Below are 27,694 nucleotides of genomic sequence, written 5' to 3' on the forward strand. Positions count from 1 at the left end.
AAATGCGAGTTTAATCGCCAGCAATTCCCGATTACCAATATCGTAATTAAGTTCAGTCTCAGAAAATTTCTTTGAAAAAAAGGCACAGGGATGTGCTCCATCCTTGTTTTCCTGAGACAACACCGCACCGACCCCACCGAAGAAGCATCAACCTCAACCAAAAACGGCTTAGTCACATCAGGCTGCATAAGGATGGGAGCAGAGGTGAACCTCTCCTTTAGAAACACAAAAGCTTCAATGTCCTCAGAAGTCCACTGAACCGCATTAGCACCTTTCCTGGTGAGATCGGTCAGCGGTTTGACAATAATAGAAAAATTCTTTATGAATTTTCTGTAATAATTGGCGAAACCCAAAAACCTCTGTATCGATTTCAAACCAATAGGCCTAGGCCATTCCTGCACAGCTTGAACTTTTAACCGGGTCCATCTCAAAACCCTCACTGGAGACAATGTAGCCCAAAAAACTAATTCTCTGTACAGCGAACTCACATTTCTCCAGCTTAGCAAAAAGCGAATTGTCCATTAATAACTGTAATACCTCACGTACGCTCCGCCAATGAGACTCCAGATCAGGCGAATAAATCAGAATGTCATCCAAATACACAACCACATTTTTGCCGATCAAAGGTCTAAGGATGTCATTAATAAGATTCTGAAAAAATGCTGGAGCATTGGTAAGACCACAAGGCATCACCAGATTCTCAAAATGACCCACAGGAGTGTTAAAAGCAGTCTTCCATTCATCACCCTCCTTCATGCGCAACAAATTGTATGCCCCCCGGAGATCAATTTTAGAGAACCACTTGGCCCCCACTAACTGGTTAAATAAATCAGGAATCAATGGCAGTGGGTAAGGATTGCGTACAGTAATTTCATTAATCTCACGAAAGTCCAGACAAGGACGTAAACCGCCATCTTTCTTTTTTACAAAAAAAAATCCAACAGCCACAGGAGACTTGGAAGGCCTAATGTGACCGACGGCCAAGCTTGTCTGTATGTATTCCTCCAAAGCCTTTCTCTCAGGAATAGTCAGATTAAATAAACGACTTTTAGGAAGAGTCGCTCCAGGGGCAAACTCAATGGTACAATCATAGTCTCTATGGGGAGGCAAAATTTGCGACTCCTCCTCAGAAAAAACTCTCCAAAAATCCTGAATAGGTACAGGTAATTCCCCTTTTTCCACAGCAGCAATGCGCCCGTTACAACACTTGTCATAACACTTAGGGCTCCAGGACTTAATTTCATTGGTGGACCAATCCAATACAGGATTGTGCAATTTTAACCAGGGTAACCCCAATATTACTGGAGAAGGCAAATTATCCAATACCACCAAATCCAAATTCTCTTGATGAATACCATTAATAATGAGGGGAAATTCACAGACCTTGTGAGTAACACTCTTCAAGGGAGAGCCATCAACAGAAACCACAGAAATAGGGGATGACAACGTTTTAGGTTCTAATCTAAGTTTTTCCAAGAATCCCCCATCAATCACATTCAGAGTAGAACCACAATCCAAAAATACCCGAAATTCAATTAATTCATCCTGAGCAGCAGTAGTGGCAGATAGGAATACTCCCTTAGAATTTAAACAGGCAATACGGGCATGACTGACCATTTTTTTTTTTTCTTCATACGAAGCACACAGCTCTTAATAAAATGACCAGAATTTCCGCAATAGAAGCACAAGCCTTCAGAAAGACTGCGGTCTTTTTCCTGAGAGCGGGGTGCCATCGCCCCAATCTCCATCGGCTCTCCATTGTCAGCACAGACCCTCTCAAGACTCGGAGCTGACATAGCAGAGGATTTGCTCTCATTAATCCTTGCACGCAGTCTCCTGTCCACCCGTATAGCTAATTGCATTGCCTCCTGCAAGTTTCCAGGTGTGGGATAAGCAATCAGTAAATCCTTAACCCTTTCACCTAGCCCTGCAAGAAACAACCTTTTCAAAGCTGAATCGTTCCACCCCACCTGGGCAGACCACCGACGGAAGTGAGTACAATATTTTTCCACATTACCCGATCCCTGCCTCAAACGTCTTAATTCAGACTCAGCAGATGAGACACGATCAGGATCATCGTACAACAAACCCAAAGCAGAAAAAAAAAACTATCCACTGATATAAAGCACGGATCACTAGGTTGGAGAGAGAAGGCCCATCCCTGAGGATATTTGTGCAAAAGTGACATTATGAACCCTATGCGCTGTGATTCATCACCAGAGGATCCGGGTCTCAAACGAAAATACAATAAACAAGCATTTTTAAAAGAAAAAAAATCTTGTTCGCCAAAAAATAAATCAGGCAGACGTACCTTTGGTTCAACAAAATGTGCTCCAGGACAGCTACTCACGTGTTGTTGGAGCTTGACCACCTCCAGAGAGAGTCCCTGCAAGTGTTGAGCCAAATATTGAACCGAGACTATGATGGAAAACTGGAGGTCTTTCCTTAGAGAAATTTTTTTTTTTTTTTCTTTTAGGGCTGGACTTACTGTTATGATCTGCTACAGAGACTAAGGAAAGACAGGAGATCTGTCCCTACAATAGAACTAAACTAGATCCCTACGATGTAACGGGGAACCTGATCCTGCGATCAGACCCGCTAAAGTCCTCGGCTAGTCTGTACGAAGACCTATAGATGTGAGGGAGGTATCCCTACAAGAACTAGGGACTGGGATAAGTTGGACACCTCCTAGCAGAAATAGTAGCAGTCAAAGACAAACACACAACAAAAAGCATAGAGGTCAGAAGACCTAGCAAAACTAACAGAGAACGGCAACAGAGCACCAAGCTAGCTCAAGAGTAGTAAATACAATGAAGTCCAGCAAGGCAAGGAGGGTGGAGCCGGATTAAATAGGCAAAAATGGTCATGTGACCAGCAAACTCAAAAAAACCTAACAGGAGAGTTCTAACAGAAAATGCCCAAACCGGCTTCTGGAGTTGTCGGACGGGAATCAGACACTGACTCTTCAAGGCTTTACGCCCGAAACTTCCGGTTAATCCGAGGCCTTCACTTGCCACGGAGATAGTCATGGTCATCTGTGGAGAGGAAACACTAACGCCAAGGGCATTCTCCAACCTTCGCTGGACAAAGACCATCAGGGGGTCCCAAACAACCGCAGCGGGACCGCAATCCGATTTTGTGACTGAGTTCTGGCCTCTGCTTTGCTTGACGAACATAGTCATACTTCAAGGATTCCGTGCGGAGAGCTGCCTCTACAGGCTGGGGAACAGGAGGTCTTTGGGAGGACAGAACCTGGCTTGACGGTTTACCTCTATGCCTTGCACGTCTGGAATGCCTCTTGAGGTTGGGAAGGGAAGTATTCTGTGGAGCATTGTCATCCTGTGTGGATTCTGTGTGGGCAGCAGTCTCTTCAGGCTGGAGAACTGGTAGGCTACCTACACACATTACCCATCGGGGATGCGCAAGGATATTGGAAAGGGAAGCTTTAGCAGAAGCTTCAGGATTAGGGTCATCGAAGACCATTAGAAGGCCACCAGGAAGGCATGCAGGTCAGAGACAATAGGATCCCATGCTTCCCTTAGGGGAATGATCCATTTCAAGGCATCACCCGCTAGGTAGGACATCATGAATGCTACTTTAACCCGATCAGTAGGAAAATAGTGAGCATAGAACTTGAAATGCAGCATGCATTGCTCCATAAATGCACGGCTTCATTTTGGATCCCCATAGTACCGTGCTGGATCCGCAGGAACGAGTGCTGATAGATCCATTTGGGCTGGTGCGTATATCGCCTGGGCCACACCTTGAGAAAAAATTTTTTCTTGGTGCACGTATTCACCAGACAAGGATTCAAAATGTCTCTGAGAGTGAAGGGCCGTGGGGCTCAACGGGAACCATGGCCTGAGCAAACTGTTATGCTCGCGCCCGGACTGACTGGTGTGAGCGTGATTAGTGATCCCGCTCTACCATGAACCGAGGAGTGCCTGGAGGGGCGTAACTAAGTATCAACCCAATCCGACCAAGGTCACACTGTGGCTCATCGACTCCGTGAACCAGGGAAGAACCAAGCAGAGGGACCAGGTGCTACTACAGGTCAGACTCCGGTCACAGCTGTTGACCCACACCGGGGAATGCAGGAACAGGCAGGTTAGCTGGCATGCAGACAGGTGGGCACTGGCAGGCACGGCTAGTATGAAGGCACGTGGGTACTAGCAGGCACGGCTGGTATGAAGGCAGGCGGGTGCTGACAGGCACGGCTGGAATGCAGACAGGCAGATACTGGCAGGTATGAACGCAGGCTGGATAAGGACCAGTACAGACTGGGATACAGGAACAGAGCCGCAGGTGCGGTGGACTAGCAGAGCAAAACAGCAGGAGCGGTGAACAAGCAGAGTGGAGCAAAACCGCAGGTGCGGTGAACAAGAAGAGCGGAGCAAAATCGCAGGGGCGGTGAACAAGAAGAGCGGAGCAAAACTGCAGGTGCGGTGAACAAGCAGAGCGGAGCGGAACCGCAGGTGCGGTAAACAAGCGGAGCAGTGCGGAACCGCCGGAGCGGTGAACAAGCAGAGCAGAGCGGAACCGCAGGTGTGGTAACCAAGCAGAGCAGAGCGGAACCGCAGGTGTGGTAAACAAGCAGAGCAGAGCGGAACCGCAGGTGCGGTAAACAAGAGCAGAGCAGAACCGCAGGTGCGGTAAACAAGCAGAGCAGGGCGGAACCGCAGGGGCGGTAAACAAGCAGAGCAGAGGTGCGGTAAACAAGCGGAGCAGAGCGGAACCACCGGAGCGGTAAACAAGCAGAGCAGAGCGGAACCGCAGGTGCGGTGAACAAGCAGAGCGGAGCAAAACTGCTGGTGCGGTGAACAAGCAGAGCGGAGCAAAATCGCAGGTGCGGTGAACAAGCAGAGCAGAGCGGAACCGCAGGTGTGGTAAACAAGCGGAGCAGTGCGCAACCACCGGAGCGGTGAAGAAGCAGAGCAGAGCGGAACCGCAGGGGCGGTAAACAAGCAGAGCAGAGGTGCGGTAAACAAACGGAGCGGAGCTAAACCGCCGAAGCGGTGAGCAAGCAGAGCAGAAGGTGAAGGCAGACAGGACAGGGCTCTGTTCACATGGAACAGACTGGGATTGTAGGGAGAGAAAATAGGAAGCGCAGGCTTCTAAGTGTAGTAGTTAGATTCCAAGGGTATATACTCGGTATAAATCCACTCACCTATTTGGTATCTTGAGGTAAAGCATGTAAATCCAATCAGTGGATCACTCCATTCCTCTTTCCATTCAGTTTGCTGCAGAAATCTGGGAGCTGATGAGAGCACTGGACAGAGCTTTCATAGGCAATACCACTTTGTAAATGTTTTTTCCCAGCAATATTCGGATTCAAAGAATTTTTATTTCAAAATAAAGTATTTTAGTTTGAAATAAAAATTCTTTGAATCCGAATATCAAGTTCCATCATCATCCTTCAGGAGCGCATATTGCTGGGAAAAAACATTTACAAAATGGAACAGACTGGAAGATACAGGAAGATAGCTAGAACACAGGAGGTAAATACGGAGGCAGGGAAACAGAACGAGCAGAACCAGATACACACAAGGTACTTACAATGAAGTAGCGAGTGGACACAAAACTCACAAACAGAAGTACAGAGACAACGAGTTGGAGTTAGGTGCAGGTTCAGACACTGCAGGAAAAGGGAAGGAACAAACAAGAAACGGGCTAGGACACTGTTCAGACAGGAACTGAAACTGAAACAGGATACAGAAATGAGCCTGGGAACTCAGCCCCCAGGGTGGCGGAAACAGACAGGTAACAGGCCTGGGTATACAGCCCCCAGGGTGGCGGAACAGACTAGATACAGGACAGGACCTGGCAATTCAGTTGCAAAGGACAAACTGAGAGAAAGTGTTGCTCAGGCACCTCCTACTGGGTGGAGGGGATTTAAGTATCCAGTGACTCACAGCAATAGGCTGGGGACGCATTAGGACTGTGCACACAGTAGCTATAAGAAACAAGCAGAAAGCCGCGCTGACGCCCTAAGCAATCAGGCAAGAGACATGGACAGAGCAGGTACTGGAGCAAAGAGTGCAGCATGGACTGACAGGTAAGATTGCGGTCTTGCATGGTGGGAGGTGGTGCACCATGCAAGCACGCCGCCAGGGATGTTACAGACCACATCATTCACAAGCTGACAGCACTGCAGAACTGCCTTGGCCAAGCGGCAACAGACTGTGCTGAAGATAACATGCTTAATTGACAAACCGCCCAGCGCTGCAGAGTTGTTGTAAGCTGTAACACAGCAGCCTGATCTGTGGCTCTCACCGCTGAACATACAGCTAGGCATGGTCATGTGTGACAATGGGCGGAACCTGGTGACGGAGAAATGACAGCCGGGGTAGATACGGTTTCCCTCTATGCCAGTCCTTTCACCAAGCTAAAGAATATGGCTGTGGTGAAATACATCTCCCACTGAAAAGCTGTTTCAGAATGAAAAGCATTGTGCCCACCAGAGGATTTGATTCTGAGGGCTAACCTTTCTCCCCCGCTCAAGAGCACCATAGCAGCTGCAAAGTTAGCGCTATCATGAACGCTCCTGGGGTAGAAGCCAAGGCACACCAGAGGATTCTCTGGTGGGACCGTCCAACCCTGCCAAGAAGCAGTCCTGGCTAAGAAAAGTGTGTGGAAAGGTTCCCGGACACTCTATGGCTGCTTTTTTACTGAGGAGGAAACACACGAAAACACGGGGAGAACATACAAAGTCCTTGCAGATGTTGTTCTTGCTGGGATTTGAACCCAGGATCCCAGCACTGCAAGTCTTCAGTGCTAACCACTGATCCAATGTGCTGCTGTTCACCTTCTAATATCTATCAGGCTGGAGAAACTTGTACCTACTGCCACTCTATCTTCAGCTCCTTTGTGAGAAAATGTATTTGGGCAGCCACTCAGTCTACCAAATAAAATTCCTGAGAAGGAAATTGGGGATGGCTTCGCTACTGGTATTGGGGGCAGTGCTAATACCATGGCGTCGTACCATAGTTTGCTGGAAATATTCCAGTCTGGTAGGAGGCAAGCAAATTCCCAAAGAAAAGTACCAGCAGTAATGTTCAGGGACCCGTGCTTGTAGAAGATGGAGACAACACCGGGAGAAATAGTGACGGCTGGGGACCGAGTATGGACAGGAGGCATGAGGCATGTGGTTGTGAAAAGCTTCCACCTCCACGAGCCTAAAAGGCCACATTTCAAGTGAAAGCAGCTTTGCAGGACTTCCTGTGAGAAATGACACGCAGGGTATATAGGGTTTCTCTTTATGCCAGTCCTTTCACCAAGCTAAATACAACTGTCAGCAAAAAAAGTTGTGGACTGGCTCCGTACCGTCCCTGGCCACATTCACCTGTCCACGTGTTTGTGGTTAGGCGGTCCTTCCCAGTAAGTGCAATGGGGAGTGCACGGGTAATGTTGTGGGACCCGTGCTTGTGGAAGGCGGAGGCGATACCGGGAAATATAGTGGCGGCTGGGGACCGAGTATGGACACCCGGCTGCCACCGGCATGAGGTTATGAAAAGCTTCCGCCTCCACGAGCCTAAAAGGTCACATTTCAAGTGCAAGCAGCTGTCAAAAATTTGGCAGTATAGTATTGCAGCCTGTGGGTCGGTGGCTGCCTACATACTTGCACTTGCATTCCAAGGAATGGGGTAGGGACAACTGAACGCTGCAGTGGGACAAGGACATGGACGGTGATTGTTGCAAGTCTGCAACGACAGGTTCATGGCGGGAGGCATCTTCGCATGCGCAAAGGATCAATTATGCTTATGATGGGCACACTTTTAGGCAGTGACCTGGGAGTCAGAGATGCTTCCAGAGGTCTTCCTCATGCTGTTCCCATGTCTTTTCAGCATTGTATGCATGTGTCTGATGATGGTCAGATAAGGTTGTAAAATGTTAAAATGAAATTTCCTGGTGAATGCATTTGTCTTGGTTGAAAGCAATGCAAAAGTGCAAAAACGCATCAAAAACGCTACGTGTGAACATAGCCCAAGGTGTGGAGGAGTATTTTTGCTTTTGGTTATTTATTTTGCTTTATATACAAGTCATTATCCTGGAAAGGATGTTCCTTAACATATTTCCCAGGAAAATCCATTTTGGTTTCGTTTTGGTATGTTTTATTGTGAGTCTGTAAAAGTGGCGTAATACCTCTGACAATGTTGTTGACAGAAGTGACTTGGGAGACAGAGATGCTTCCAGGGGTCTTCCCCATGCTGTTCCCATGTCATTTGAGCACTGTTCCCATCGATTTGGGCAATTTTTAGGCTCTCTGCAGACCACCGGGGGGAGCCGCCTGAAAAATGCTCGGGTTTCCCATAGACTTACATTGGGCTCGTTGCTTGGGTCGAGCACTCGAGTGTTCCAATTTGCTCGACCCGAGCAACGAGTACCCAAGCATTTTAGTGCTCGCTCATCACTAATTATGACCTGATCTAATCTAAAACTGGCACTTTATTTAACCCCTACAGTAAAAACCATTAACAAAATATACAAAAACCATGGCAAAAGCTGTCTTTTTCATCATACTTCCACACATAAAAATGGAATAACAGTAGATCAAAAAGTTAAATACAGAAAACAATGGTATCACTGAAAACATCATCTGTAAAAATACAAGCCCTCACCTTACTCTGTTGGTGAAAAAATAAAAAAGTTGCAGCTCTCAAAATATGGTGAGGCAAAAAATAGTTTTTTTTGTAAGTAATATTGTTGAAGTGTGCAAAACAAAAAAAGTATATGAATTTGGTATTGCTGTAATCATACTCTATGTGACTGCAGACTGGTGAATCCTCAGATCGCGCACTGCCCAGTATAAGGATTTTCTGGTACCGGCACCAGGCACGTGAGCACCAGGCACGTGACTGTAAGTATGTGATTTGCATACACTGAGTCATGTGCCGACTAGATGGGCACAGCCTCGCTCAATGCTAGTGAATTTAGTGAGGCCGGATACAGTCTAGTGGGAATGTGGCCGTACGTATGCAAATCATATACCTGCAGTCACGCACCCGGCTTTCCTCCTCTAACATCAGAGAATCATGGCCTTCCTCTGTCCATATTATAGTAACAAACAGCAAGAATTTCTTTACACAACAAGACAGAAAAACGAAATGACATAATTTGGTTGAGAAACTTTTTGAGAAACTTTATGTTAGAAGAGAACCGAGGATTCTACCTTAAGTAGTTATTGATACTACCCCAGTGCCACAAAGCCAGATCTTACAGTTGTGCTTCATTGTGTGCGAGTGTATGTATGTGTGCATACAGCGAGTGAAATAAGTATTAAACAAGTCACCAGTTTCTAAGTAAATCTATTTCTAAAGGTGCTATTGACATGAAATTCTCACCAGATGTCGATGACAACCCATCCAATCCACGCAGGCAAAGAAATCCCCATAGATATCCATAAATTAAGTTATGTGTAATAATGAGAAATGACACAGGAAAAGAAAAATTGAACACGCTTGCTGAAATTTATTTAATTTTTCATGCAAATGCCTTTGTTGGTAATGACAGCTTCAAGATGCCTCCTGTATGGAGAAACTAGTCACAGACATTGCTCAGGTGTGATTTTGGCCCATTCTTCCACACAAACACTCTTCTCATCCTGAAGGTCCCGTGGGCTCCTTCTATGGACTCTGAGCTTTAGTTGGTGATTGTCTGGGATATTCTAAAAGCTTTATTTTCTTTCTCTGATATCCCATGCCCTGTAAAAAAATGTTTTTATGAAACCAGACAGGAGTATTCTACATGAAATACTGATTTCATTCTTGTGTCTTTTTCATTTCCCAGGTGATGATGATTATACTGTGTGTGATCTTGAGGATCTTGCTCCTATTGTTCTCAATGATCATTTTCATGATGATCATCATGATTATACCGATACTGTTAAGACCCAGGAGTTTCACCGGCAGCTTTGTCAGTATGAAGACCATGCAGTGAGGATGATGTATGAGTATTTCCGGGACGATCTGCTCCACATTGTGGAAAACCTGAATGCTCAATTACTTCTCAGTGAGCTGCATTCCCAAAATATCCCAGATGTTCAGGTAAGAGACATGGAACATAATAAGATTGAAATTGGCACACCCGAGGTTACAAAATTTATATAGGCCTTTATATAATACTAAATGTAAATACCAATGTAACCAACATTCTGGTAATTTTATGTGACCTACAGGAATCATCCCATAATATACAGATGAAATTCTCAATTCCCACCTAAGGCTAGTGCCATTTCCTATTATAAGTTGAATGTAGAATATTCAGAGCACAATAAAAAGAGCTGTCATTGAGCCGAGATCTCATTCGGCGCATGCGACACCTCCGGAGCCATTGTTCTGAAGACCGTCAGACGTCGATCTGCTCTTGCGCCGGCGCCATTTTCATGAAGACAGCCACCAGTGAGAGCGATGCCCACAGCTATAACGGCACCAGACTAAAATTTAAACGAATGCAACAGATGGGCTATGGCTGAGCCCTCTGAGCCGAAGAGCCTATCCACAGTCCCACCCCAAAGCACGAAGCAACGAGGAAAACTAAATTTATTATGATTTAACGAAAACCAGGCTGCAGATTTTTACACTAAAGGTATGTATTAAATCAGTATGACAGCGCCATACTGCCCATACCTTTAGTTTAACACAGATGATCCTGCTGACAGGTTTCCTTTAAGTAGGAGTAGAAAGTCTACAAAGAACTCCTCAATAGATAATCACAGTCTGAATGGTCATAAAAAAGCTGTTGGTCTATAGGTGTTTTATAACATCATTCAGACTATGATAGTGTTGAGTGGCCATAATCCCATTATTTTATTTTGCGTATTGTAGTTGCCTGTAATGACAAAATTACAGTAATAAATACAACTGAGTAGTAACAGATACCAAGGAGATAACCTTAAGTATTAAATATACATGTGCCAACACATGATGTTCATGACGAATAAAGTGATTCCAACAAGAAAATATCAACAGTGTGTGGCACCCCAGGGGTCTGGTTGCCACAGTAATTGAAATATTACGTCTGAGAGCAAGTGGGAGGTTTCCTCATCAGGGGCTCTTAAACATGCAACATCTCCTGCCCAGACCTGGGAGGGGAGGAATCTGCCCTTATAAACTAGGTCTGGGGCGGGGTTAGGAGAGAACAAGCAGACACAGGGAAAGAAACAGCAGGAGCTCTGTAGGAGCAGGAGCTGAAGACCAGGGGCTGGAGCTGAGCAGAGCTCGCCCTGGCAGAAGAATCTAAGAACCGGACACCGGAGTCCGAGGCTGCAAGGATCTTTTAAGTCCAGCAGCAGAACCCAGCTGGCAGGGGATTCCAGGTCCTCTGGCCATAGAAGCCCGGAGGCTCAGTCACAAGCAAGGGACCAGCACCGCCATCAAGGAGCAGAGGCTAACAGAAGGCCCCAAGTCACCAGCCATACGGGTGAGCACTACACGGTACACTCAGGGACGTGGGCTACTATCACCCGCTTATAGCAAGGTAGCCAGGAAGAGTGCAGACAGACGGGGAGGCCTACAACTCCACCTGGCCATGGGAGCTCCCGCTTGGTCACAGACTGACCAGGCCTCTTATGCTAGCCAGTACTCCCGGGAGGGTCTGCCTTATTATCATCAGTAAAGACCCTGAACTGCACTGCAAAGACTCTGAATCGTTCCTGTTGCGCTCGTGCACCATCACTCCCATCATCCACACTCATTGCCCTGAGGCTATACTCCTCCCGTGGGGAGTCATCCCATTCTCTGCTGCGCATACAACACCAGCCTCAGTGGTCTGCCTCGCAGCGGCGGTACACCCTGACCGCAATCCACGGTGGCGTAGTCGGACAATTAACCTAAAACCTATAAAGGACTGCCACTGGCTTGACAACCCTGAGCCACGGGACCGGGTCGCCGCCACGGAGACTACAACCCCCAGAGACCCGGCTCTGGGTAACCCACACACGTGCACACACTCGGCCCAGGGGGCGCGTCAAGTGCAACAATACATAAATCAGTGGTCAGTGCAGGAGTAGGCTGACCATTTAACTTGGCTGTCCCTTGCTTTCCATAACATTAAATCTCTGTCCTTATAGTGAAGGATCTGAATGAGGACCAGTCTTGGAGGTCTACACACTAGGCCTAGTGTTGCGGGGATGCTGGAGGCATTTTTCAATGCGGATGTCAGGGCATTCTTCCACTTTTTTGCCCACTTTGCGTAAACGTTTTCGACTCTGCTGATTCTTGAAGTTATCCGCCTTTGCCCAGAGGGCCGTGTCTGTCTGTGGGTGAGCCTGTATGTTTCGACCCACTGGTGTGGAAGCATCTTAGAGGTCACAAAGTCTGCCCTCTACATCCATAATAGGTTTGGCAAGTTTTTGTAGATCATGGTGCATTGTAGAAATTACCTCTTGCACGTGCTTAACCAGACCAGTGAGAGTAGTCAGTGTGGTGTTGTATTTTTTATTTATTTTTTTTAACGCTTTCAGTACAGTGAGTAGGGAAGACCTTTCTATTGAGAAGACCACTTTAGCTTCTTGCTCTCTTCTACAGGCCTAATTTTCCTCTTCTAGGGGGCTGTGCATGTAATTTATTTCATTTGCTTCTTGACCCCCCTTATCTTGTCTAAACACTATGATGCCGGACCCCAATGACTCAGGTGACATGGGGAGTAACCTTCCCTGAGAAGCACTTGGTGCATTCAACCGTGGCCATCTCTAGATTTATTTCTTTGCTTTTTACCTCTTCCATCCATGCAGGCATCATCTTAGATTTCTGCAGTTTTCTCATACTCACCTCTACTTGTCTTTCTGCTAAGTTTCATAGTCCTCCGACTCCTTTTCCTGTAGTCTTCTGCTGGTAGTCTCCCTAAGGAAAGCTTGGTGTCTGCTCTGGAGCACATACATGTGGTCTCTATTTTCTGCTTTTTAAGATACTTTCAGGATGAGTGGAGTGGAAGCTCAACATGTCTATATATATATATATACATATACATACAATTAGGCCATTCCCCCAATGTTTTCTAGCATTTCCCTTATGTTTCTACTTAAAAGTCACTTGCCTTTCAAAATATGTCTAATTATGTGAGAAGTTTTTGTTTTCTCAACCTAAAACATCAATGATTGCCTGGCTATTTAGTTAGCTGACAATGGTTAGATCATTGTCAATTGTAGCTATAGTTTGGTGGTATGTGCCTTGTTCTCTGGTGCTCTGCTATTCTGATGTTTTGCTGCCCGACCTTAGACCTTGCCTTGGACTATCCATTTGCCTAGACCCCTTCGTCTCGATCCACTACCTCTCCGGAATTCTGACCTTGGACTGTGAACTGTTTAATCCTTTGTCTTGCCTCTCTATTTATGACAAACTTTTTTGGTATTTGACCCTGAACCTACCGACTTCCCTGCCTGATGGCTTGTCCATGAGAAGTGACATTTACAAGTGTCACAGTAAGTCGTTCTTTCATGATCCAAAAGCTTATTAATGATAACTTTTTGTGACATGCAGAAGTAGTGCTGTTGCAGAGTGTGACATGCAGAAGTAGTGCTGTTGCAGAGTGTGACATGCAGAAGTAGTGCTGTTGCAGAGTGTGACATGCAGAAGTAGTGCTGTTGCAGAGTGTGACATGCAGAAGTAGTGCTGTTGCTTTAAAAACATTCAGCAACTATTAGAAATAGCACAAGCACATGAGACAGAAAGTGTTGTGCTCCAGAAGCATCCAGCAACTAGAGGGGTTAACACAGTCACAGGAAAAGGGGAGTGTTTTAGCAGAGCCCCTGGGGGATTGTGGGGAAGTTGTTTACTGTCTGGCTGGAGCCAAAGAGAAAGGTGGTGTGTGTGTTCTGTATCTCACAGAAGCGCCCCTGCAAGTGAAAAGGATTCATGTCAGGAGTAAAACTAAGCACAGGTCAGGTAGAGTTCCTGAACTAGCAGTGAAGAGTATTGTCAGGCAGAAAGATAAGGACTGGAAGAAATTGTGTCACAGGGATCATCTCCCTCAGCAAACCCTCCCCCCTCCTCCATCTCACTGTGCTGTAAAGAATGCTATGTTCATTAATATGCCTTTGCATTAGAACGATGCTGTCCTGTACTACTGTGAAGACTGTGAACAGCTGTGCTGCTAAGGAAACTGCACTGTTTGTCACTTTAGCCTGTTGCTCATAAGACCTAACTTGCACTGGCTGTGCGGCTTCTTATTAAATGATAATGTTCTACCGTTTATGAGGACTCTTTTCAAGTGTGACTGGTCAGCAAGTAAAACAACCTACGTGTATGTGCCTGAGGGTCAATGCCCCTATGTGCCTGAGAGAAGCTGCAGCATATGGTCTATGGTCACCCTGAGTAACGGTTCCCCCAGGATTCCAAAGAATTCATGTAACCTGTCTCGCCCCTATCTGAACCTATCAGCGTGCGTGTAACATTGGTGGCCCGTACGGGGAATCCTGAGTGGGAATTAGCGTGTAGAGGGAGAAGAGTTAAAGTGTCTGGAAAAACACAGCAGCACAGCACCTCAACTCAACTCTGCTACACCAGTTAATGGGGACCAGCCCTAAAGAAAACTCACTAGCAGCAATGGATGTGAAAATAAAAATGGACAGAATTAGTGAGCTGCTTCTTCAGTTAACCTGTGAAGAATTGAGAACAGTAGCAGAACATATAGATATGTCAGAAGAACAGATTTCTAAAGCGCACAACCGCAGGCAACTGTTAGCTGCCATTAATGTAAAAATGGATAAGCTGGGGGAGATAGAAGCTGAAGACATCATGGGGACATTCCTCTAGGAGCTAACACAGTTTCTAAACAGGTTGAAGTTGGAGGATGGAGAGGCGGCACCAGTTACCAAAAGCGGGAATCTCTGTCTGCAGACAGAACTACAGGAATTGAAAGAACAATTCAAAGCCCTAACAACAGCCCTGCAGGAATCAACCAAAACCTCTGAACGAGTGACAGACTCAGACAAAACATTTACCCTGCTCAGGTTAGATAAATCAGGAAGACAGTCCTCTCGAACACCACAAATCACCATAAGGAAAGAGTTCAAGATCCTGAGACAGATTGGAAAGTGTGAACAGAAAGAGAGACTGTCTTATATGAACTTGTTGCACCAGATCGATGCAGGCTTACAGAAAGGCTACCAGTCAGATGATATCGTTGAGGGGGTGGTGAAAGCGATTAGCACAGGACTGAACCTCCTTAGTATGCTAGAAATGAAGAGTCAATTGACCTTTCAACAGCTGAAGATGATTTTCAAAGGGTACTTTAAAGAAGAGAGTACTTCAGAATTGTTCCACCGACTTATTAACCGCTCACAGAAAAATAATGACTCACCCCAAAGTTTCTTGTTCAGAGCAATTGAACTGAAGGATAGACTGTTGTTTGCATCCAGAGATGTAGAAGTGGAAGAGATGTTTGATGCTAGACTAGTCCAGAAGAAGTTCTTGACGACATTGGGAACGGGGTTAATCAGCAAAGACATCAAGTTGCAGCTGAAACTACCTAGAAGATCCTGGAATTCTGGACGAAGTCCTAATTTAAAAAATTAATGAGGCAAATAGTTTAGAGTCGGAGAGCAAACAGAAGTTAAAGAAAGGCTCTGCTCTTAAAATCACCAAAATGAGTAAGCTGAAGTTGGAGACTCCCAATGGCCAGTCCGAAGATCATCATGGAGACCCTCCAGTGTCACCTCCAAGAGGTTTACCTTAAATCACCAACAAAAGAGAGGAACGCCAGTGCTGATTGGGAGGAAGTAATAGGAGAACTGAGAGCGGAGTTGATTGAGAGGAAAACGTTGATTCGTACCAGGGCAGAACCTGTCTCCCTCAGAACAAGGAGTGGGTTCCAAAACAAGATACCCAGCTTGTGTGCTGTTCATCAAATCAGAGTACGGTGTGTGTCCACTGTCTAAGATGTGGTGAGGAAGGACATTATGCCAAGGAATGCCAATGGTTACGGTCATTTGGGTTAAAAGACAGGAGGTTGCCAGTGCAACGCGACTGGTAAGCGTGACACGGAGGAGGCCCCAGAAGCAAATCAAAATCTCACCAAACCCCAGAACGGCGCATGAGGTAAAACGGCTGCGTCAGTACTATCCCCAGATGTGTTCCCATCTACAACATCTGCAAGACAGGCAGGAGCATCAGTTACTTAATGCCCAGTGCGGAGGTCAAACGATGTACTCCGGGGAGGAGAATTGCTGGGGCAGTAAAGATAACATCATCAGCCTAATCGGTGAAAGGTGCTTTATACAGTGCCAGCTAGATGGACTCCTGGTAAAAGCACTGTGGGACACAGGAACCCAAGCTAACCTTTTAAATGAAGAATGGAGAAGGCGCTACCTGCCACATACCTGCCTTCAGTCGCTAAAAGAACTCTTAGGACCAGTGGAACTCCACGGCAAAGCTGTCAACCAGACCGAAATCCCTTTAATAGGTTGGGTGGAATTAACTTTCCGACTGAGGGCCATGAATAACAGCAACACCATTGAGCTCTTGGTAGCTTTTCTCGTGACCAGTGATCAGAACGTGGCAGAGGATCCTATCCTGGGTTATAATGTAATCAGTGAGGTCATCACGAAACTCAAGTCAGGGACACTGGTGGTAGATGCAATAGCCACATCGCCTGCCATATCCAACGCCGTGGCGGAATTCATAGAGTAAAGAAAGCACAGAATACAATGGACCTAAAATAAGTCAAAGGTAGGCTGATGACAACCATCATCCCTGCAAACCAAATGGTGGGCGTTGTTACGGGTCCGGGTGGTGGAATCTCTGTGCTTCGGTGCAAGGAGGGACCAGAGGGGCGTGACTAAGTGCCTACTCGGACTGACCAAGGTCGCATGGCGGCTCAATCGACTCCGTGAACCAGGGTGGGACCGAGCAGGTGGACCAGGTGCCACTCTGGGACCGACCTTGTGTGAGAGCAGGTGACTCCCACGGGTCAGATGGAAGGAAATGACTGGTACATCGGATGAGCATGGCAGGAAGGCTGACGGGTGGTCCGGGTGGATAAGCAGGCAGATTAGGCTGATAGCCAGATGGGTGCTTCGGGTAGGCAAGCTGGTGGGCACAACAGGTAACAGGCAGGTGCTCCAGGTAGGTAGGCTGGCGGGCACGGCAGGTAACTGGCAGGTGCTCCAGGTAGGCAAGCTGGTGGGCATGGCAGGTAACAGGCAGGTGCTTCCAGGTAAGTAGGCTGGCAGGCAGAACAATAGACATACTGGCGGGCTGGACTGTAGACAGACTGGTGGGCTGGAGTGACAGGCAGCGGGACCTGGGGGCTGAAGCAAGTGTTAGCACACGGAACAACCACCTTGCACAGGCACCTCCATTTTGGAGGAGGTGCCTTATATAGGGGAAGTCCTCCGGCCATTGGCCGGGGACTCTATAGGACGGCGAGCGTGGCCCCTTTAAGAGGGAGGGAGCGCGAGCGCGCCCTAAGCACAGAGCCTGGGAAGCTGCGCGTGGCGTGCGCCACAGCAGCAGGGCAGCGGGAGGACGCTGGACCAGGACCACTGCGGTGAGGGGAACGGCGTCTCTGCCCAGCAGGAGGCAGAGACGCAGATGCTACAGGGGTAAGGTAGGGAGTCCGAGTAGAACCGGGAAGAAAAGTCCAGAAAAGACTGTTTGTGCCAAAAGACTCCTCAGAACTTCCAGAAGGCCTAGTTCAAGGTGAGACTGTGTTTACGATTTCTACTGGTGGGTTTGCTCGAGTGACAGTACCTGTGATGAATACAATGAGACACGAAATTAGACTGGATCCAAATACGGTATTTCCAGCCAGTGTGAGACCCGCCCAGGGGTCTACAGTGAATTCAGCCTCCCCAACAAGGAACAGGAGTTGCGCAGAGGAAGAAATTGCACAACCTACCTCGGGGTCTTGGGATCCCCCAGGACCCCTTGAACACTTGTGTGCTGAAGATCGAGCAGCAGCAAAACAGATGCTGAGAGAAGAGTGTCATGCATTCTCCAAAGATGACTCTGATATAGGCTGTATCCTGTCATTGCAGTTGAAAATCAATTTGAAAGACACGACCCCAGTAACCAGAAGTTACATGTCTGTGCCGAAACCATTACACCGTGAAGTGAAAAAGTATTTACAAGACTTAATCAACAGAGGTTGGGTCCAAAAGTCGAAGTCATCTTATTCCACTCCTATTGTTTGTGTTAGGAAGAAGGACGGTACGTTGAGACTCTGCTGTGATTACCGGGAACTAAACCGAAAGTCAGTACCTGATCGACACCCGATACCAAGGATCCAAGATATGCTGGATAGCCTATCAGGAAGTACCTGGTTCTCTGTCCTCGATCAGGGTAAAGCATACCATCAAGGGTTTGTTGAAGAGTCCAGTAGACCTTTGACAGCATTCATCACACCGTGGGGGTTATACGAGTGGATCCACAATACCGTTTGGGCTCAGTTCAGCTCCAGCAGAATTCCAGAGGAGCATGGAGACATGTTTAGATGGATTGAGGGACGATATCTGCTAGCCGTACTTGGATGACAATGTGGTACACAGCAAAACCATCCGGGAGCATGTTGAACACGTGAGGACCGTACTCCAGCGGGATCAACAACATGACGTTAAGTTGACCCCAAAGAAGTGTGAACTGTTCAAAAGGCAAGTCTGATTCCTAGGGAAAATTGTGTCTGGAGAAGCCATGGACCCAGCAGAAATCGCTCCGGTACTGGCCTTAAAAAAATAAGCGGCCCTCTACTGTCGGGGAGTTGAGTCAGATCTTGGGATTCCTCTCCTACTATCATACTTACGTATGGAACTTCTCTAGGATTGCCGCCCCACTATACCTCCTCTTGGGGTGGACCACAGAGTCAACAACACCCATGGAGATAAAGAAGAACACGGGCAGGACCGGGCTGAAAAGAAACTATGCCGTTTCGTCCCAACAGTCCATTCTCTGGACAGCAGATCATCAGGAGGTATTGGAAGAACTAGTAGATTACCTGGTTAAACCACCCATTTTGGGATATCCTGATTTCAATTTACCATTTGTTCTTCATTGTGATGCTTCTCAAGTTGGACTGGGAGATGCCGTGTATCAGCAAAAAGATGGAAAATTGAGAGTCATCGGATATGGTTCTAGAACGTTGACAGACGCCGAGAAGAATTACCATCTACATTCCGGAAAATTGGAGTTACTGGCATTGAAATGGGCTATCTGTGAACGATTTAGAGAATATCTCTATTACAGCAAAGAGTTTGAGATATACACTGACAACAACCCTGAGACCTATGTCCTCACTACAGCCAAACTGAATGCAACGGGTCAGAGATGGGTCATTGAACTAGCTGACTTCAATTTCAGTATCAAGTACAGGCCAGGAAAATGCAATGTAGATACTGACGGATTGTCAAGAATGCCACTAGAGCCTGAGGAGTTCATGCAAGAATGCTCGGAGGAAGTCAGTGTGGAAGCAATTGAGAGCACTAGCCAAGCAGTACAAGCTTAATAGGAGGAAGACACACCATTGTGGTGTCCGTTGACGGTGGAAACCACCATAAGAGCAAGAGAACAAGATCACCCCCTGTCTATTCAACAACTACCAAAAGGGAAAATTCATAGAGCACAGCGGGAAGATCAGATAATTGGTAGAATACTACTTTATTTGGACCAAAATTGGTTTCCAAGTAAACGGGAGAGAGACAAAGAGTCACCAGCAGTATCTATTTTAATTAAAGAATGGATGAAGCTCTACCTCAGTGAAGACTGTATCCTGTATTGTAAAGGAGGACAAAACCAGCAGTTGTTACTACCCAGAGTATTCCATAGGTTGGACTTCAAAGAACTCCATGAAAACATAGGATACCTGGGAGTGGAAGATGTTGCCTGGTGGAAAGACTTGTTTTCATGCTTTGATTTTCCTTAAAAGACTTTGTAGAAACAAAGAACTGTTAAAGCATAGAGAGAGAGCTGGTTGAAGACTTACGAAAAGCTCCAGCTGAAGACATGCTGATTGTTTTGTGTTAATTGTTTATTTCTTATAGGCTTCCTACAAGAAAAAGGTTGTAAGATTAGGTTGTTAACAATGTTTATGAACGTTTTACCAATTTGACAATGCCAATTTTTATATAAAATTATCCAACTTTCACTACTGTCTCAGAATTGGTCAGATTGAACAATTAAGACGAATGTCGAGGACAACATTCAAAAAAGAGGGAAGAATGTGACATGCAGAAGTAGTGCTGTTGCTTTAAAAGCATTTGGCAACTATTAGAAGTAACACAAGCACAGGAGACAGGAAGTGTTGTGCTCCAGAAGCATCCAGCAACTAGAATGGTTTACACAGTCACAGGAGAAGGGGAGTGTTTTAGCAGAGCCCCAGGGGGATTGTGGGGAAGTTGTTTACTGTCTGGCTGGAGCCGAAGAGAAAGGTGGTGTGTGTGTTCTGTGCAAGGCGGAGCAGAGAGGTACCGCCGGAGCGGTGAGCAAGGCAGAGCAGGCAGGAACTGCCGGAGCGGTGAGCAAGGCAGAGCAGGCAGGAACCGCCGGAGCGGTGAGCAAGGCAGAGCAGGCAGGAACCGCCGGAGCGGTAAGCAAGTCAGAGCAGGCAGGAACCGCCGGAGCGGTGAGCAAGGCAGAGCAGGCAGGAACCGCCGGAGCGGTGAGCAAGGCAGAGTCGGCAGAAACCGCCGGAGCGGTGAGCAAGGCAGAGCCGGCAGAAACCGCCGGAGCGGTGAGCAAGGCAGAGTGGGCAGAAACAGTCGGAGCAGTGAGCAAGACAGAGCAGAGGGGACAGGGCTCTGTTCACATGGAACAGACTGGAAGGGAAAGGCCGAACCAGATACACACAAGATACTTGCAATGAAGTAGCGAGTGGACTCTAAACTCACAAACGGAAGTATAGCGACAACGAGTAGGAGTTAGGTGCAGGTTCAGACTCTGCAGAAAAAGGGAAGGTACGGACATAGAGAAAAACAGGTAACAGACTAGGAGAGTGTTCAGACAGGAACTGAGTGTTCAAACAGGAACTGACACTGCAGCGAGATACAGGAGACGAACAGGCTAGGAGCGTGTTCAGGCTGGCCTGGAAATACAGCCTCCAGGAAGGCGGACAGACAACAGGCTAGGAGATAGTTCAGACAGACCTGGGAATACAGCCCCCAGGTTGGCAGACAGGCAAGAACAGAACAGGACCTGGCACATTCAGAGTCAAGGAGCACACTGAATGTTAGAGTTGCTCAGGCACCAGCTTCCAGGTGGAGCTGGTTTAAATATCCAGTGACAGACAGCAATAGGCTGAGGACGCATTAGTGGTGTGCCCACAGCAGCTACAAGAAACAGGAAGTAACCGGGCCGCCTCCCTAAGCAGTCAGAACAGAGACAAACAGACAGCATGAATAGAAGCCAGGCTAGCAGACTGGACTGAAGATCAAGTTTGCGATCTTGCATAGTGAGAGATGGTGCACCATGCAAGCCCGTCACCAGGTATGTTACAATGTCCCTCAGTAAACTCTCCCCCCCGTCCTCCATCTCACTGTGCTGTAATGAATTCTGTTTTCATTAATGTGCCTTTGCATTAGAACTGTGCATTCCTGCAACCTAAGAGGAATGATCTGCCGGTGTTATGAACAGGTTACCCAAGTCACTACACTGTGAGGAGCTGTGGTGCTCCAGCTGTAAAAAAAATATTTCTTTCTGTATAATTTTTTCTATCGAGGACTTCTCAAAGTATCAATATCAAGATATTCTTATAAAAAAATATATCTATTTATTCTCGGGTTGTCCATTAAAAAGAATGATTGCAGAAGGTACATACAATAATTAGTTACAAAGTGATTGTCCATTTGTCCGTAATTAGCTTAATTGTTGAGATTCACCATCTTTCCCTGGGATACTGCATGGTAGATTGCATCTGTCTGTGTCTAGCACGTGTGTCAGGATGACACCATGTGTCCCTTGGGCCTACATCAGCAGCTGTTTCACACACAGATCCTTGTCCTGTGTCCTGTGGAATAGCAAGCGCCCCCCTGTCTCTAACATGGGCTTTTATAGCACCTGTTATTCCGCATATGGTAGTGAACTAAAATACACACACAAATAGCTCATGTCATCTAGAAACCCTAGCATGAGGCTGATGCAATCTTATGCAATGTATGGTACAGAATTCAGAATTAAGAATAAAATGAATATCCATAATTAGTATTTAATACCAGCTCCATGGACTATGTACTGTACTTCCAACTGCTTTGGGACAAGGAATCAGTTGATTAATGTTTTTTTGGATCCCCACTGATCTGACTTTGATTACTTATCTTAAATGTAGGCCATCGGTATCATCCCTACACAAGTCCAATGAGCAACAACAAGTAGCTCCCAGATGACTGGTCGGTTAAAGGCCCTTGTGATGAGATAGAAAAGGCAAGGTCTGAGGAGAGTGGTCATTGGGCGCTCAGATACTACAGATACTACTCCTTTATGTAATCTCAGTTTATGTGTCTATATAATTACATATTAGGTAGTTTGTTAACAATAAATGATGCTATGCTGTGTATTACTTCTGTCTATGTTCCCATAGTGCATCAAGTGTACTGTGTCAAGGATTGCTCATGTACGGGGAATGAGGCCCATTCTTACACAGGGGGCCCATTGGGGAAGTCATCTGTTCGCATGTGGGCCAGTATGAGCCTAAATATCTTGGCACAATGACCCTTGTGTTCACGTTCTTGTTTTTTTAGAAATACCAGAGTCTTAAAGCTGACAGAAAGACCTTAGCCCGGACTTTACTGCGGGATATTTTTGACAAAGGAAGAAAAGCCGTGATCGGATTGTGGATCAGCCTTTATGTCTTACAGTGGAGACATAATTTCTCTGGCCTGAACGCTGTACTGGAGGAGCTCCGTCAAAGAGGTAACATTATGTATGAGATGTGTCAGTCACGCGCCACCAAATAGTGGTTTTCATACCTTACATTGATCATAATAAACTCAGTGGTTACGATTTCTCACTATGGAGGCTACCAGCTAGCATAGGCAATACTTCTGATCTGGCAATACTCCATGGAGAAAAAAGTAAGCAAATTGCCTCATCTCTCCATCTTGGGGTACATTGTAGGTTTCTTGTCCCTCATCAGTACTGATTGTCTAGGTGATGGGCCTATGATGTAAGTCAAAGGGTTACTACTTAAAGACACCACCAATCGACATAGCAGATATTAAAATTAGCTTTACTCCAAAACTGTTTTTCCTTAAAATAGTTCAGGTGTTACTTTTTTAGCTTGTGGTGGCTTCCACAAATAAGTACCTAAACAAAGACTTACACTAAAGGCCTCTCACCTAGCCAACCAGTACCCTACTTTGTACTGTTTAGGGGCAAGAAGCTTGAAACAGCTGTCAGCAGATAAGACTCTGGTTTAACTAATATCTTTATTTTTATTGCAAGGGCTATGTTTACACGTAGCGTTTTTGATGCGTTTTTGCACTTTTACATTGCTTTCAACGGTGAAAAATATATTCACCGGTAAATGTAATTTTAACATTTTACTACCTTATCTGGCCATGTGGTGTGTGAGATATGATCAAGACACATTATTTTTATTATTATTTATTCTTATAGTGCCATTTATTCCATGGAGCTTTACATGTGAAAAAGGGGTATAATACAAGGACAATTACAATAATCTTGAACAAAATGAGTCAGCGACTGGTACAGGAGAAGCGAGGACCCTGCCCAAAAGGGCTCACAATCTACAAGGGATGGGCGAGGATACAGTAGGTGAGGGTAGAGCTGGTTGTGCAGTGGTATAGTGGAGCGGTGGTTACTGCAGGTTGTCGGCTTGTCAGAAGAGGTGGGTCTTTTGAAGGTTTCCACGGTAGGGGAGAGTCTGATATGTTGGGGTAGAAAGTTCCAGAGTAGGGGGGATGCACAGGAGAAATCTTGTACGCGATTGTGGGAAGAGGAGATAAGACGGGACACATCCTGTTTCATTTATGAAGGAGGGACTCTGAAAGTCATAAGCCTATTTTTACAAGACCATCAGGTGGCCCTTTTTAGAGGGCCAGCAGTCGTCCCTCACTATTGTTAGAGGGCCATCAGCTGGCTATGCTTTGTTGTTCCCAATATAAAGGAGTGGGTCTCCTATACCGTTATTGGGTATGCAGTGACTGCAAGGGCTGCCCAAAATTAGGACACACTCCAATACCCTTTGAAAAGATGTAGAGGAGGGCCTTATTAAAAAAAAAACGTTCCCATCATAAAGGAGTGGGTCTCTGCCTGCTCTGTTACAGATCTGCTTGCTCTGTTACAGCTGTCCACAACTCTGCAGGGGTGTGCGGTTTGTCCCTTAATCATATTACCTTCAGCACAGCCTGTTGCCGCTTGGCCGAGGCAGTGCTGCAGTGCTTCCAGCTTCCCAGTGATGTGGTCATTTCGGAAATGTGGCTGAAGGGGAGGAGGAGGTGCAGCAGCTGTAGATTGTGGGGGCAACCCTGACTGACCCAGGGACTGCAATCCTCTGCGTCAGGAGGACGTGTTCCGTCCCAGAGTCCGACTGGGTCCCGGCTTCTACTATATTAACCCAGCGTGCCATCAGTGAGATGTACCGTCCCAGGCCACAAGCACTTGTTCATGTGTCCGTGGTTAGGTGGACCTTCCCAGTAACTGCGTTGCTTAGGGCACTGGTAATGTTCTGGGACACATGCTTTGGTAAGGCGGGGACGGCACACTGGGAGAAATCGTGGTGGTGGGGGCTGAGTTCTGAGGGACGGCCACCGCAATGAGGTTGTGGAAAGATTCCATCTCCACAAGCCTTAAAAGCAAGATTTCAAGTGCAAACAGTTAAATAATGTGGAAGTTTAGTGCTGTGGCCTGTGGGGCGCTGGCTGTGCATTTGCGCTTGTGTTAAAAGGACTCGAGTAGGGACAACTGAATGCAGCGCTGGGACAAGAATGGGGTTGGTTGCTGATGGTGGTGGTTGCAAGTGTGCAATGACACGTGCAGGGCGGGAGGCATCTATTCCTGTATCATGGACAGGGGATTGGCGTGCATGCAAAACATCAGAAGAGGCAGTGGTATCACCCGCAGACACTGTTTCTGGACCCTGCAGTTTGACCTAACTAGTCGGGTGCTTTGCTGTCATGTGCCTGAGAATGCTGGTGGTGGTCAGGTTGGTAGTTTTGCTGACTCTGCTGATGCTGGCATGGCAGATGTTGCAAATGGCCTTTTTGGGGTTAACTGGACAGTCTAAAAGAGAGCCAGACTCTGGTAGACCTAACAGTTGGACTGGCAACTTCCCTCGTGTTGGTGTACAGGGGAACAGTTGCCCGACTTGTGTCTGTGGCCACCACACTGCTTGTTCCTGCCTGTTGTGGTGCTACGACTCCCTCGCCCTTTGTACTGCTGTCCTCGCTATGCATGTCACCATGCCAGGTTGGGTCAGTGGGTGACTTCACCGTCCACCACCTCGTCTTCCACGTAAGCACCCTGGGCCTCCTCCTGACTTGCTGGCAATTATGTCTCATCATCATCATCCACCTCTTGCAACAGTAATTGCACTTTCCCACCTTCATGTGACCGTGGCTGCTGAAATATTTGGGCATCGCTCACTGGAAGCATACTGACTGCAAGCATTATCTGCTATCCAACCAAACCAACAACCTTTTGAAACTGCTCTGGCTTCAAGAGTGGTGTTCTGCAGCCCCCTAGAAATTGGGACAGTAAGGTAGTTCGACATGATGTGGGTGTTTATTGTGCTCCCTCAGCAGGCATAGTTTCATCTTGCCCATGGCCTCGGCCTCTGCGTGGACCATCAGCATCACGTCCACTTCCCCGTCCCATGCCATGCGCCTTGCCCATTTTAAATGGAGTGTAATATTTGCCACACTCCAAAAATTGTGACAATAATTACTGCAGTAATATCGTATCACGTCTGATGACCATGTGTAACGGGTCTGGGAGGCGGAACCTCTGAGCTACTATACAAGGGGGCGGTCCTTGTAAGGGAGCGGGTGGCGACCAGGGAAGACGGGCAGGCAGTCACAGCAGGTGACCGGGGCAGTCTCTGGATGACCGGGCAGGAGGTCACGGCAAGTGACCGGGGCAGTCTCTGGATGAACGGGCAGGAGGTCACGGCAAGTGACCGGGGCAGTCTCTGGATAAAGGGTAGGTACGACCTGTGATGGCTGAGCCTCCAGGTAGGCTAGCAGGCAGATGGTAGATGTGTGCTCCCAGGTGAGCAAGCGAGAGTCTCTGGATAAACGGGTGGTCACAGCATGTGACGGCGGATCCTCCAGGTAGGCTAACAGGCAGGTAGCAGATGAGCGCTCCCAGGTGAGCGGGCAAGAGTCTCTGGAATAGCAGGTGGTCACAGCACGTGACGGCGGAGCCTCCAGGTAGGCCAACAGGCAGGTAGCAGATGAGCGCTCCCAGGTGAGCGGGCAGGAGTCTCTGGAATGGCAGGTGGTCACAGCACGTGACGGTGGAGCCTCCAGGTAGGCCAACAGGCAGGCAACAGATGAGCGCTCCCAGGTGAGCGGGCAGGAGTCTCTGGAATGGCAGGTGGTCACAGCACGTGACGGCAGAGCCTCCAGGTAGGCTAGCAGGCAGGTAGCAGATGTGTGCTCCCAGGTGAGCGGGCAAGCTGGTCCATAGACAGACTGACAGGAGTAGGAAGGCAGACCGTCGGACCTCAGGCTAGCAAGCAGGTAGGAGGAATATCAGGCAGGAATCAGACAGCAAACTGGCAGGAATCTGGCAGGTAACTGGCAGGTAACTGGCAACGGGACCTGAGGGCTGAAGCAGAGTAGTGAACAGTGCAACAACATTGCTCGGGCACCTCCATTTTGGAGGAGGTGCCTTATATATGGTGAAGTCCTCCGGCCATTGGCCGGGGACTCCTTAGGACGGCGCGCGCGGCCCCTTTAAGAGGGAGGGAGCGCGCGCGCCCTAAGCACAGTGGCCGGGAAGGAGCGCGCGCTGCCAGCAGAGCGGGAGGAGGACGCCGGGCTCGGAGCAGAGGGGTGAGGGGAACAGCGTCCCTGCCTAGCAGAGGGCAGGGACGCCGGCGCTACAGTACCCCCCCCTTTAGGCCCCCCCTTTTTTAGGCCAGAGAGAAATTTAGCTAGGATGAGAGGGGCATGGATGTTCTACCGGGGCTCCCACGTTCTCTCTTCAGGACCAAACCCCTTCCAATCTACTAGAAAAAAGGTCTTCCCTCTTACCCTTTTGGTGGCCAGAATGTTCTCTACCTCAAATTCGTTTTCAGCGGAAACCGGGGCAGGAGGCGTACCTGTAGACTTGGAAAAAGAGTTAAGTACCACAGGTTTGAGGAGAGAAACATGGAAGGAGTTAGGGATCCGCAAGTTGGCCGGGAGTTTCAATTTATAGGCCACCGGGTTGATCTGACGGATGACCTCCAGAGGACCGATGAACCGAGGCCCTAACTTATAGGAAGGAATCTTGAGCCGGACATACTTGGACGAGAGCCAGACCTTATCCCCTGGACGGAATTGAGGAGGATCCAGACGTTTTTTGTCAGCATGTCTTTTCATACGCTCGGATGACAGAAGGAGTGCGGACCGGGTACTCTCCCATATGGAGGAAAATTTGTTAACAAGAGATTCCGCAGCCGGATTGTCCACCGAAGTGGAGACGGGAAATGGGATCCGAGGATGCTGACCGAAGACTACAAAAAACGGGGATTTGGAGGAAGATTCGCTCTCGTGATTGTTGTAAGAAAATTCGGCCCATGGCAGGAGATCCACCCAGTCTGAATG

At 47.5% G+C, this 27,694-nt stretch overlaps 1 protein-coding gene across 2 annotated transcripts in view; it reads left to right on the forward strand.

Annotated features, from left to right (window-relative positions):
* The window catches only part of LOC141153992 (NACHT, LRR and PYD domains-containing protein 12-like), a 450,515-nt gene that overhangs the window by 112,033 nt on the left and 310,788 nt on the right, over window positions 1–27,694 (forward strand). For both annotated transcript variants that reach the window (XM_073639348.1, XM_073639349.1), the window contains exons 3-4: window positions 9,787–10,043; window positions 22,661–22,832. In XM_073639348.1, the coding sequence (XP_073495449.1) occupies window positions 9,787–10,043; window positions 22,661–22,832 (429 nt within the window). The remainder of the gene's footprint in view (window positions 1–9,786; window positions 10,044–22,660; window positions 22,833–27,694) is intronic.

The sequence above is a fragment of the Phyllobates terribilis genome, unplaced genomic scaffold, assembly GCF_046119375.1.
Source record: "Phyllobates terribilis strain yellow unplaced genomic scaffold, ASM4611937v1 Scaffold_7__3_contigs__length_470593459, whole genome shotgun sequence".
Classification (NCBI taxonomy): Eukaryota; Metazoa; Chordata; class Amphibia; order Anura; family Dendrobatidae; genus Phyllobates; species Phyllobates terribilis.